Here is a 13,904-nt window from a genome sequence, read left to right on the forward strand (position 1 = left end):
GCCTGGTAACTCGGCATGGAGTGTACCTAAGGCATCCTGACTCAACTGGTATCTCTTGGAACACATCATTTCGGAGGGTTTCGATTGCCCTTGAGGTAGAAATTAATGGGATAAAAAAATGACAATTGGCATAAAGCCCCTTTAAGTTCCATCAGTTCAAAAGAAAAGTAAAACACTACACAGGAAAATCTGTCGGCTTTTTAAAGGTCTGCCTGCTAGCAGGTCTGCTGGAGGCTTCCTTCCCATCAGGATTCTATGGGTGTGCTAAGGACTCAGTGTGCTGCACATCTGCGGATTGGAAAATGGCATGATACCCTTTATCTGCTTTTACACAGGCTATTGAAGCTGCCATCTGTTTTAGCCAGAAGCCACCTGGATGAAATTTTCAATTGCAGCAGGGTACATAATGGGGTCTAATTGCCAGCTGCTCGTTATACACCCCATTCAATTTTCCATCCAACTGACTTCAGTGGAAAATTGGGGACTGTGAATAATGAGCGCACTGCACTCGCTCACACAAGATGGCGGCGGTTTGGGCTCGTATTTTGCGCCGGAGTTTCAGCTCCGCGCGGCAGCTGTCGGCAGCGGCCAGTGGCGAGGAACACCAAGGGGCACGTATGTGGAAGATCCTGAGCTTTGTTGTTGCTATTCCTGGTTTAAGTGTCTGTATGTTGAACTGCTACCTGAAGGCGCAGCAGCACAGCCACGAGAGGCCAGAGTTTGTTCCTTATGATCATCTCCGCATCAGGAACAAACCATTCCCTTGGGGTGATGGGAAGCACAGTTTCTTCCACAATCCCCATGCTAATCCTCTGCCCACTGGCTGGGAAGATGCAGAGGAACACTGAAATTTTGGAGCAGAGAAGACTGGCCCTAAGTTGATGGACCATTCCCTCAAGCCTAAGAGTTATGTAAATGTGTGCATTATTTTAAAAAATAAAGATAGAAGACTTATGAAACAAGTGTTCACCTTTGATGAGGTAACACCATAATAAAAATACTGTGAATAATGGGCAGCTCATCCCCTACTTACACTCCCATCAAAGTTGAAACTTTCATCCTCTGTGTCATTAAAATACTGCACCCTCGCCCCAGAAATTTGGACAGTGCCAGAAACAGGCAGCAAGTGAGCAAGGTTAAATCTCCCTTTATTTTCATCTACCTTTGTCAGACGCATTTAGGATGGTGAAGAAATTTTTTAAAAGTTCATTCATGGGATGAAGGCGTCTCTGGCCGGGCCAGCATTTATTGCCCATCCCTAGTTCCCTTCAGAAGGTGGTGGTGAGCTGCCTTCTTGAACCGCTGCAGTCCATGTGGTGTAGGTACATGTAGTACTGTTAGGAAGGGAGTTTCAGGGTTTCACCCAGTGACAATGAAGGAAGTGAAATATATTTCCAAGTCAGGGTGATGAGTGACTTGGAGGGGAACTTCCAGGTGGTGGTGTTCCCATCTATCTGCTGCCCTTGTCCTTCTAGATGATAGTGGTCATGGGTTTGGAAGGTGCTGTCGAAAGAGCCTTGGTGAATTCCTGCAGTGTATCATGTAGATGGTGTACACACTGCTGCTACAGTGCATCGGTAGTGGAGGGAGTGAATGTTTGTGGGTGTGGTGCCAATCAAGCAGGCTGCTTTGTCCTGGACGGTGTCAAGCTTCTTGAGTGTTATGGGAGCTGGACTCACCCAGGCAAGTGGGGAGTATTCCATCACCCTCCTGACTTGTGCCTGTGTGGACAGGCTTTGGGGAGTCAGGAGGTGAGTTACTTATTGCAGGATTCCTAACCTCTGACTTGCTCTTCTAGTAATTATATGGCTAGTCCAGTTCAGTTTCTGATCAATTGTAACCCCGAGGATGTTGATAGTTGGGGACTCAATGATGGTAATGCCACTGAACATCAAGGGCAGATGGCTGGATTCACTCTTGTTGGAGATGGTCATTGCCTGACACTTGTGTGGTGCAAATGTTTCTTGCCTTTTGTCAGCCCAAGCCTGGATATTGTCCAGGTCTTGCTGCATTTGGACATGGACTGCTTCAGTATCTGAGGAGTTGAATGGTGCAGAACATCATGCAATCATCAGTGAACATCCCCACTTCTGACCTTATGATGGAAGGAAGGTCATTGATGAAGCAGCTGAAGATGGTTGGGCTGAAGACACTATCCTGAGGAACACCAGCGGTGATGTCCTGGAGCTGAAATGACTGACCTGCAACAACCACAATCATCTTGCTTTGTGCTAGGTATGTCTCCAACCAATGGAGAGTTTTCCCCTGATTCTTATTAACTCCAGTTTTGCTAGGGCTCCTTGATGCCACACTGTCAAATGTGGCTTTGATGTCAAGTGCAGTCACTCTCACCACACCTTGGGAGTTCAGCTCTTTTGTCCATGTTTGAACCAAGGCTGCAATGAGGTCAGGAGCTGAGTAGCCCTGGCAGAACCCAAACTGAGTGTCAGTGAGCAGGTTATTGCTAAGCAAGTGCCGCTTGATAGCCCTGTTGATGACCCCTTCCATTACTTTACTGATGACGGAGAGTAGATTGATCGGGCTGTAATTGGCCAGGTTGGATTTTTCCTGCTTTTTGTGTACAGGGCATACCTGGGCAATTTCCCACATACCCAGGTAGATGCCAGTGTTGTAGCTATATTGGAACAGCTTGGCTAGAGGCGCAGCAAGTTCTGGAGCACAAGTCTTCAGTACTATTGCCGGAGTGTTGTCAGGGTCCATCCAGTGCCTTCAGCTGTTTCTTGATATCACGAAGAGTGATTTGAATTGACTGAAGACTGGCATCTGTGATGCTGGGGACCTCCGAAGGAGGCCGAGATGGATCATCCACTCGGCACTTCTGGTTGAATATTGTAGCAAATCTTATCTCTTGCACTGATGTGCTGGGCTCCTCCATCATTAAGGATGGGGATATTTGTGGAGCCTCCTCCTCCAGTGAGTTGCTTAATTGTCCACCACCATTCACGACTGGATGTGGCAGGACTGCCGAGCTTAGATCTGATCTGTTGGTTGTGGGATCACTTAGCTCTATCTATCACTTGCTGCTTATGCTGTTTGGCATGCAGGTACATCTGTGTTATAGCTTCACCAGGTTGGACACCTCATTTTCAGGTATGCCTGGTGCTGCTCATGGCATACCCTCCTGCACTCTTCACTGAACCAGGGTTGATCCCCTGGCTTGATGGTAATGGTAGAATGGGAGATATGCTGTGCCATGAGGTTACAGATTGTGTTTGAGTACAATTCTGCTGCTGCTGATGGCCCTCAGCGCCTCATGGTTGCCCAGTTTTGAGTTGCTAGATCCGTTCGAAATCTATCCCATTTAGCATGGCGGAAGTGCCACACAACACGATGGAGGGTATCCTAATGTGAGGACTTCTTCTCCACAAGGACCATGCGGTGGTCAGTCCTACCGATACTGCCATGGACAGATGCATCTGTGGCAGGCAGGTAGTGAGGATGAGGTCAAGTATGTTTTTCCCTCTTGTTGGTTCCCTTACCACCTGCCGCAGACCCAGCCTAGCAGCTATATCATTTAGGACTCTACCAGCTCAGTCGGTAGTGGTGCTACTGAGTCACTCTTGGTGATGGACATTGAAGTCTCCACCCACAGTACATTCTGTGCCCTTGCCACCCTTAGTGCTTCCTCCAAGTGATGTTCAACATCGAGGATTACTGATTCATCAGCTGAGGGAGGGCGGTAGGTGGTAATCAGCAGGAGGTTTCCTTGCCTGCATTTGACCTGATGCCATGGGATCCAGAGTTGATGTTGAGGACTCTCAGGGCAACTCCCTCCTGACTGTATACAACTGTGCCACCACCTGGCTGGGTCTGTCCTGCTGACTCAGGGATGGTGATGGTGGTGTCTGGGGCATTATCTGTAAGGTATGATTCTTTGAGGATGACTACATCAGGCTGTTGCTTGACTAGTCTGTGAGGCAGCTCTCCCAATTTTGCCACTAGCCCCCAGATGTTGGGGAGGAGGACTTTGCAGGGTTGAGATTGCCATTGTCATTTCTGGTGCCTTGGTCGATGACAGGTCATCCATCCAGCTTCATTCTTTATTTTGTGACTTTGTTGCTGTTTGTTACAACTGATTGGACCATTTGTTAGGCCATTTCAGAGGATCTGGAGTCACATGTAGGACATTAGTGAACCAGATGGGTTTTTACAACAATTAACAATGGTTCCATGGTCATTGTTAGGCTTTTAATTCCAGATATCTATTGAATTCAATATCATAGATTTGAACCAGGGTCCCCAGAGCATTACCCTGGGTCTCTGGATTACTAGTCCAGTGACAATACCACTACGCCATTCCCTCCCCTGATCTGTTTATCATTGGAAAAATCTGTTTATTATTGGAATTACTATGACCAATATCATAGTAAACCGGTAGTGTAATTTAAAACTATTGTGAGAGGGAGTTAAAAAGACAATATTATGTTATTGAGAGTTACTTCATATGCACAAACTATCTTTATCTTATGACATGACAACAGTGACTACCTTTCAAAAGTACTTCCTTGGCTGTAAAGCGATTTGAGCTACCTTTAGTCAGAAAAGATGCTATAGGAATCATAGAAATCACAGAATGTTCACAACCACAGAAGGAGGCCATTCGGTCCATTCTGTCTGTGCCAGCTCTCTAAAAGAGCAATTCCTCTAGTGCCATTCCCCTTAGCCCTGCACGTTCTTCCTTTTCAGATAATAATCAAAATCACCCTTGCATTCGAAATATTTAATATCCAGCCCTTCCCTCCTTTAAGCCAGGTCTCCATTATAGCTATAGGTTTGTTTGTTCCTTCTTTTGCTTAAAAGCTTGATTTTCATTGGGTAATTCCCAACTTCCTACCATCTTGCTCAGAAATCATTCCATATTTTTTCATAGTAACTATTTTCCTGTTTAATGATATGATTAAAGTTTATAATTAAATTGACTAGTGGTTACAAATAATTTTTCAAATGTGTTTTCATGAAAATATTTCACTGTTTGTGCTAGAGATTAATATTTTCAGGAAATTTGTTTGCAAATAGAGCAGTACTGGTGGTGATCATTGTGACACTGGTCTTGTGACACCAGTTCCCCAATTATGAGTCATACATCCAGGAATGAGTGTTGCAAGATTGATGTTGCCATGCTAGTGCCATTCAAGAAAAGCTCGCAACAAATGTGATTTTTAGTAATGAATACTTGCATGAATCTGCCAGAAAAATGTTAGACAAATGTTTATTTACACTGTGGTTTACGATACAGTATATACAACCTTCAATGGCTGAGGGAATAAGCAACATTGGGCAATGCTTCAAAATGCTTTTATTGCTATTATGTCTGACATAGGATCTGTTAACCAATGAATACTTTAGATGACTAATATGTGATCTATATTGTGACAAAGTTTAACAGGATAAACCAGTGAATCATTATTTCTGCTGGCTGAAAGTGACATAACCTTAGGATCAATGCTAGAAGATTAAAGGGTGAAGTTTCAAGAATTTTATTTCAAAGAGAAGAATTTTCCCGTTGGCAAGAGGGGGCAGGGCCTGCTCGCCGATGCGTAAAATGACGCGCAGTGATGTTGGGCGGGTGTCCCGATGTCACCACGTCATTTAGATTGTCAGTTCAACGGGTGCGCAGCCGCGTCAGCTGCTACTAAGGCCATTAACTAAGTAATTAAAGTTGTTAAAAATGCTGCCCATCCAACTTTAAGGTTAGTGGGCTGGCAAAGAGCCCAGACAGCCTTCGCATTTTTCATGATACCTCATCCACAGGCGGGATGAGATTTCATGAAGGGTTTATTAATTAAATAAAAATTTTTGAAAAAATTAATGGACATGTCCCAGCTCATGTGACAGTTTCACATAAGGGGACATGTCCTTAAAATTTTTTTCACCTTTATTAAATTTTCCAGAACTTAAACTAATCTCCGTGCCTCAGGGAGATTTCTGCGCTTGTTCATGCGCATGCGCGAAAGAGCACAGGGCGTGACTCGGGGAATCCCCCTGCCCGCACAGGGAGCGCACAGCCTTAATTGGCCCGCCCATGGAAAATGGGGGCGTGCATCCGATCAGGAGCGCTGGTCGGGTTTGCGCTTGCTCTCACCCGCCCCCAACGGGGGGGACAATTCAGCCCAAAGAGTTATTAAAAAATGGAATACATTATCACAAGTGGTTAGTGAAGTGAATCAAATACTACATTTAAGAAAGAATTATATAACCAGTTTATAGGCACTATTAAGCTGTTCATGAAAAGCAATGAAATGGGATTAGAATCGATTGCTGTAATGTGCAGGTAATGTTAGAACAAGAACAAGGAAGCAAATGGTTTCTTTCTGTGTTAAAGTAACTAGTGCAGTCAGGATTAACTAATCTTTGCAGGAAGATTCAGTCAGCTCATGAGGAATAGGTTCCCTCAGCCTATAACTCTTAAGTAGTCAGTTATTAACCAGATCACCACGGCCACCTATGTAGAAAATTTCAGAAGCAAGTGATTCTTCCCTCCCACCTCATTTTATGAGCATAGTTAATATTTTTTACATGAGCTTTGCTTACCCATCTCCCTTTGTTGACGCTTACATTGAAAATGAATGGATTTAACTCATGTCAGAAAATCGATTTGAGGTACTTAGTGGTACTGCTGTTTTTGGACAGTGTTCAAAAAGGTAATAATCTCCGGATTATTACTTGAGCCATGAGCTAACTGGCACAGGGTCAATAAGATTTAAGAGAAAAATGCGTGGCTCAAAGATTAGTGTGGCAGAAATGGGGTTGAATTCATGGGACATTGGCACCAGTACTGGGGAAAGAGGGAGCTCCACTTGAATCATGCTGGGACCAGTGCCCTGGCGAATTGCATAACTACGGTTGTAGATAGGGCTTCAAACTAAATAATGGAGGGGAGGGTTCAGTTGCATGGAAATATAAAAAATCAAAGTTTAAGGAGAGGGTAAGAGTGCAGGTTAGTGACGAGGCTGACCAAAAAGTGAAAGGAAGGGACAGAATTTGTGAACGCCATACAGCACTAAAGAATCATATATGAGTAGGGAAAATTGACAATAGAGCAAACTTAAAGGCTTTTATCTGAATGCACGTAGCATTCAGAATAAAACTAATGAGTTAACAGCGCAAATTGAGATAAATAGGTATGATTTGGTGGCGATTACTGAGACATGATTACAGGGAGAACAGGTTTGGGAGTTGAATATCCAAGGGTACTCTGTTTTGGAAGGATAGACAGGAAGGAAAAGAAGGTGGTGTAGCTTTGTTTGTGAAGGAAGAGATCAGTGCTACAGTGAGGAGTGATGCAGGCACTGGAGAGCAAGAGGTAGAGTCAGTCTGGGTAGAAATAAGAAATAGCAAGGGAAAGAAGTCCCTGGTGGGAGTAATCTATAGGTCCCCAAACATTAGTTCAGGAATAGGAAACAATATAAACCAGGAAATACTGGGAGCATGTAAGAAAGGCATGGCAATAATCATGGGTGCTTTTAATATGCATATAGTCTGGTCTAATCAAATTGGCAAGGGTAGCCTCGAGGGAGAGTTCATAGAGTTTTATTAGAGATTGTTTCTTGGAGCAATATGTTGTGGAACCAACCAGGGAGCAGGCTATTCTGGATTTGGTTTTGTGTAATGAGATGGGATTAATTAATGATCTCATAGTAAAGGATCCTCTAGGGAAGAGTGATCATAGCATGCTAGAATTCCAAGTTAAATTTGAGAGCGAGAAATTTGAGTCCCACTAGTGTTCTGGAGTTAAACAAAGGTAACTACGTAGGCACGAGGGCAAATTTGGCCCTGGTGGACTACAGGCTAGGACAGTTGATGAACAGTGGCAGATATTTATGGAGCTATTCAATTTCTCCCAAGTAAGATATATTCCAAAAAGGAAGAAAGATATTATGAGGGGGAAAAAGCATCCATGGCTAAGCAAGAAAGTTACTGATAACATAAAGGCAAAAACGAAGGCATACCAAATTGCAAAGGTCAGTGGCACATTGGAAGATTGGGAAACTTTTAAAGATCAACAAAGACTTACTAAAAAAATAATAAAAAGAGCAAAGGTAAGTTATGAAAGAAAACTAGCGCAAAATGTAAGAACTGATAACAAAAACTTCTACAAGTATATAAAAGGAGAGTAGTGAAAGTGAATGTCCCTTGGAGGATGAGACTGAGGAGTTATTAGTGGGGAATGCAGAAATGGCAGAGACTCTTAATCAATATTTTGCCTCAGTTTTCACAGTGGAGGACACTAGTACCACACCAATAGTAACAGGTAGTGCAGAGGGTATAGAGAAGGAGGAATTTAGAACAATCACCATCACTAGAGAAAACGTACTGAGCAAACTATTGGGATTAAAGGGTGACAAGTCCCCAGGATCTGATGGCCTACATCCCAGGGTCTTAATGGAAGTGGCAGTGGAGATAGTGGATGCATTGGCTACAATATTCCAAAATTCCCTGGATTCGGGAAAGGTTCCAGAGAATTGGCAAAATGCTAATATAAAACCCTTATTCAAAAAGAGGGGGAGGCAGAAAATAGGAAACTATAGACCAGTTAGTTTAGCATCTGTCGTTGGGAAATTGTTGGAATCCATTATCAAGGAAGTAGTAATGAGGCATTTGGAAAGTCAAAATGCAATCCAACAGAGTCAGCATAGTTTTATGAAGAGTACATCGTGTTTGACTAATTTGCTAGAGTTCTTTGAAGATGTGACAAGCAAAGTGGATAATGGGATCCTGTAGATGTCATATGTCTGGACCTCCAGAAGGCCTTTGATAAGGTGCCACACAAAAGATTAATACACAAGATAAGATCACATGGAGTTAAGGGTAATATATTAGCTTGGATAGAGGATTGGCTAATCAATAGAAAGTAGAGAGTCAGGATAAATGGGTCTTTTTCTGGATGGCAAGCTGTAACAACTGGGGCGCCACAGGGTTCGGTCCTTGGGCTCCAACTATTTACAATCTATATTAATGACTTGGATTCAGGGATAGAAGGTACTATAGCTAAATTTGCAGATGACACCAAAATAGGTGGGAAAGTAAGTCGCAATGAAGAAATAAGAAATTTACAAATGGATATGGACAGATTAGGTGAATGGGCCAAAATTTGGCAGATGGTGTTTGATATGGATAAGTGTGAGGTTATCCATCTTGGTCGGAAAAATAAAAATAATGATGTTATTATTTAAATGGAGAGAAACTTCAAAATGCTTCAGTGCAGAGGGATCTGGGTTTCCTTGTGCATGAATCGCTGAAAGCTAATATGCATGTACAGCAAGTAATAAGGAAAGCAAATGGAATTTTGGCATTTATTGCTAAAGGAATACAGTATAAAAATAGGGAAGTGTTGTTGCAACTGTACAAGGCATTGATGAGACCGCACCAGCAGTACTGTGCACAGTGTTGGTCTCCTTACTTGAGGAAGGATGTAGTTGCATTGGAGGCGGTTCAGTGGAGGTTCACAGATTGATTCCAGAGATGCGGGGTTTGTCCTATGAGGAGAGATTGAGCAGTTTAGGCCTATACTCACTAGAGTTTAGAAGGATGAGACGAGATCTAATTGAGGTATATAAGATGCTAAAGGGGATAGACAAAGTAGATGTGGAATGGATGTTTCCCCTTGTGGGGCATCCTAGAATGAGAGGCCATAATTTTAGGCTAAGGGGTGGTAGATTTAAATCAGAGATGAGGAGGAATTACTTTTCTCAAAGGGTCATGGATCTATGGAATTCACTACCTCAGAGTGCAGTGGATGTCGGGATGCTGGATAAATTTAAGGAGGAGATAGACAGATTTTTAATTATTAAAATAGTTGAAAGGTTATGGGGAGAGGGTAGGAAATTGGAGTTGAGGCCGAAATGAGATCAGCCATGATTGTATTGAATGACGGGGCAGGCTCGAGGGGCTGAATTGCCCACTAGTTCTCATGTTCTTATCAGAAATACTGCAAACATTTTTTCTTTATTCTTTCACGGGATGTGAGCATTTCTGGCAAGGCCAGCATTTGTTGCCAATCCCTAATTGCCCTTGAACTGAGTATGTTGCTAGGCCATTTCAGAGGGCAGTTAAGAGTCAACCATAGTGCTGTGGGTCTGGAGTCACATGTAGGCCAGATCAGGTAGGGATGGAGCAGGCAGTCCCATCCTTCAGGACATTAGTGAACCAGGTGAGTTTTTACAGAAATCAATGACAGCTATCACGGTCACTAGGACTGAGACCAGCTTTATTTCACAGATTAATTAATTGAATTCTTCCACCAGCTGCTATGGTGGGACTTAAACCCATGTCCCAAAGCATTAACCTGGGCCTTCAGATTACTAGTCCAGTGACATTGCTACCACACCACCATCGCCCCCTGAGGAGTATTTCTTGAGTAAATGTAAGAAGTAATTTTCCCCCGGTTCCATGATGGGAATGGGCAGTTGGCAGCTTAAAATTGTTGCAAAGTACTTATCACTTCATTCGCACCAGCCACTATTTTAACCTTACAGCTCTTTCAGTCAGCCAAGATGCCAGTCAGAGACAGTCACAGGTCTCATGAATGAATGCAAATTAGAATCCTATGATTCCATGATCTCATCTGGAAGCGGTTTCCATCTATGCGATTGAGATAATAGGCAAATGTAAGGTTTCCATCACCAACATCTGTGACACACTGGAACTTTCTGGGAGCTTCCTGTAGCATCAAAGGCTTGAGTTTTACCGGCCCCTACAGCGGGTTCAGTAAAAAAATCAGGGAGCCATGTCGGAACACCTCCCTGAGACAGTCCTTCCCACCAGGGATGTTTCCCAGTGACAGGCACGAGGCAGGCCAGGATGTGGATTGGCTGCCTGCTCCATCAAGGCAAGCATTCAAGTTGCATAATTAAAACATTATTGTGGCCATTAAATGAAGCTGCTGGCAAAGGGGGTGACCCCCCAGCACATGGGACCACAGCCTCCGTGCAACAGCTCGGAGGGCCATCAGAGTTAGAGATTGCATGTTCCAAATAGGGGAGTGGGGATGACATTGCAGGCAGGAAAGATGGCCCCAAAAGCCCAAACAATCCCAGGGGAGGCTGTTCCCCTCCAATCAGCTAAGCCTTTTTCCCTAGGCCGTCCTGAATTTATTATTTCTACTTATCTGTCCGAGGCTCAAGTTCTCCTATTTGCCTCAGTAGCATCCACCTCTCCTGGGGACGTAGCTGAGGTTTCAGGGATGCCGGCCCTGTGTCTGGGCTGACGAGGTCAGGGGCCTGAGGCTGGGAGGCGGCCAGTTAGGAGGCTGCCTCCAGTGAAATCACCATGCTGATCCCGATACCGGCATGTATGGGTTCTGGTTTCCCCAGTCAGACCCAACGTCAGATTTCTGAAGCTGGTGGTAAATTCAATCCGATATGTCAGAAACAGCTTCCATAGTTCTATAGATGCTTTAAACAGAACACTTTCATAGGTATTCCAAGACCTGATTGGGACCATTCAGCCTGTATTGACACTGACCAGAAGCTTTGCTGAACCTGTGCCTAGCATCAGTGGGCTGCAAGGAGTGGGTGTACATTACTTTGTCTCCTGAAAGAGGCACTAAACCTACTTCCACTAGGCCACTTCTAATAACTAAATATGCGGAGCTTCACATTTTGGCTTCTTGTACCTTTTCAGACCCTACCAGTCTGTGGAACTGAATGTATTTTGTTTCTCTGCTTCCAATTTGGAAGATATGAATTGTGTGGTCTTCTTGAATAGAGTCAGTAACATTCTTGATGTAGTCCTAAGCAGCTGCTTGGTTAATGTGACAAAGGTCACCAAATGCTGCTTGGAAGGATTCAGAGACAAAGAAATTCAAAGTAGTACTGACCTTTTGCTAGGACTGGTAATGCTACTGTTCTAAAAACTAAAAAACTGTGGATGCTGGAAATCCCCCCACTTCACTCCCCCCATGCCCCCCGCCTACCTTAAACCAGCTCATATTTCACCCCTCTCCTAATATTACTCAGTTCTGTTGAAGGGTCATGAGGAACCGAAACGTCAACTCTTCTTCTCCGCCGATGCTGCCAGACCTGCTGAGTTTTTCCAATGCTACAGTTTTGTTCAAAGTAACACCAACTTTCAGTAGCGGAAAAGCAAAATGATCCCCTCAATGTGGTAGTTGCTTCGGAAATACTTTACTTCAGCTTCCATCACCACTTACATGTTGGCATTAATTATCTGGAGGAAATTTGGGGCAAAGGTTGAGCAAAATGGGTCAGAAAATTTAGCAACAGCAATTCAACATTACCATTGGGCAGACTAAAACGGGTCTTAAAGCTCTGGTGATTTCTTTTTGGGGAGAATAATTCTGGCTCATAAAAGCAAAATACTGCAGATGCTTGAAAACTGAAATAAAAACAGAAAATGCTGGAAAAACTCAGCAGGTCTAGCAGTATCTGTGGAGGGAGAAAGAGTTAATGCTATGACTCTTCTATCGGACTCAAAGGGCTGGATTTTGCCATCGGTGAGCAGGGGGCGGGGCCCGCTCGCCGATGGCAAAATGACACGGGATGATGTCAGGCGTAACCCCTGACATCATCCCGCCCCATTTAAATTTTCAGGAAAACGGGGGCACAGCGAGATCAGCTGTCCACCTGCCGACCTGTCAATGGCCAATTGAGGCCATTGGCAGGATAATTAAAATAATTAAAGGACCTGTCCGTCCAACCTTAAGGTTGGTTGGCAGGCCAGGAGCCCCAGCAGGCTTCTGAAAAAACATGAAACCTCATCCACTGGCAGGATGAGGTTTCATGTAGGGTTTAAAAAGTTTATTACAGTTTCAGTGAAATTTATTAACATGTCCCATCTCGACATTGTCACATGAGGGGGACATGTTAAGGATTTTATTATTTTTCTATTTTTAAAGTTTATACAGCTGTCAGCGATCTCCCTGAGGCAGCACTTAGCCTTAGGGAGATGTGCGCTCTTTTGTGCGCATGCGTGAAAGAGCACACTCACGCATTTGGGGAATTCCACCCCCACCCCACCCGCACAGGAAGCGCTTCCCGGTGGACGTCACGCTGGGTGGGCCTTAATTGGCCCGCCCACTTAAAATGGCGGCGGGGCCCACTTCTCCAGCAGGGATCGACTCCCTGCCCGCCGGAGATTGGGTCAGGCCCAACCGCCCGACAGGCAGAAAATTCTGCCCAAAATGTTAACTCTGTTTCTTTCTCCACAGATGCCGCCAGACCTGTTGAGTTTTTCCAGCATTTTCTATAATTCTGGTTTAGTTCTTTAGCAGCAATTTGAGGCAGGAACCTCTTAAAACCCATTTTATTTTATTTAACATAAATTACTTCAAAACATATGCTATTTCAGAGATGACTCCAGCCTGTATGTACATTGTGCACTTTTATTTGTATGTTAAGGAATATCAAATATCATTACATATTCATAGAAGAAAACACAGCCTGATATCTTACTGTCATTTGAATAGCAAATTGATGTTATTGTTCTGTACTACAGGTTGAAAATAGCATCTGAGGTCATTTCAGTTCAGCAGTATTGAAAAGTGCACTGTTCTCTGCTGAAATGTGGAAGCAAATCTACATTGCTCTTTTTGAATTTGTCTGGATAATTTTCTCTTCAAACTATTAAATTGGAGTTTATAGCCTATGTTTTATTGTCTAGCAGGAGAACAATATTTTGAAAAATCATAATGTACATTGAAAATCCTTAGCCCTCTAATTTTGGGATTTTCCGGCCCTGCTATGGTGGAACTTGCTGTGAGCCAGCCAAAAGTCTCTTGGCTGAATGACCCTGGTGGTGGGCGGGGCCAGAAAATCCCAACCAATGGTTCTAATCCTAATGAATTGGCAGGAAAAGGCAAAAGAATAAAAAATGCATACAAAATGAAAATATTTTAACATCAGTAAATATGAGTAATTAAGGAA

General features: G+C 43.7%; 2 protein-coding genes across 4 annotated transcripts in view; one reads left to right on the forward strand and one right to left on the reverse strand.

The window, feature by feature from the left end:
* Positions 1 to 13,904, reverse strand: part of rgs19 (regulator of G protein signaling 19) — a 141,804-nt gene that overhangs the window by 28,717 nt on the left and 99,183 nt on the right. The window lies entirely within an intron of this gene.
* On the forward strand, positions 519 to 1,005 carry LOC121287348 (cytochrome c oxidase subunit 6A, mitochondrial-like). The gene has a single exon (XM_041205139.1). The coding sequence runs from the start codon at positions 522 to 524 to the stop codon at positions 846 to 848; it is 327 nt and encodes a 108-aa protein (XP_041061073.1). The 5' UTR covers positions 519 to 521; the 3' UTR covers positions 849 to 1,005.

This window comes from Carcharodon carcharias, chromosome 14 (genome assembly GCF_017639515.1).
Source record: "Carcharodon carcharias isolate sCarCar2 chromosome 14, sCarCar2.pri, whole genome shotgun sequence".
Classification (NCBI taxonomy): domain Eukaryota; kingdom Metazoa; phylum Chordata; class Chondrichthyes; order Lamniformes; family Lamnidae; genus Carcharodon; species Carcharodon carcharias.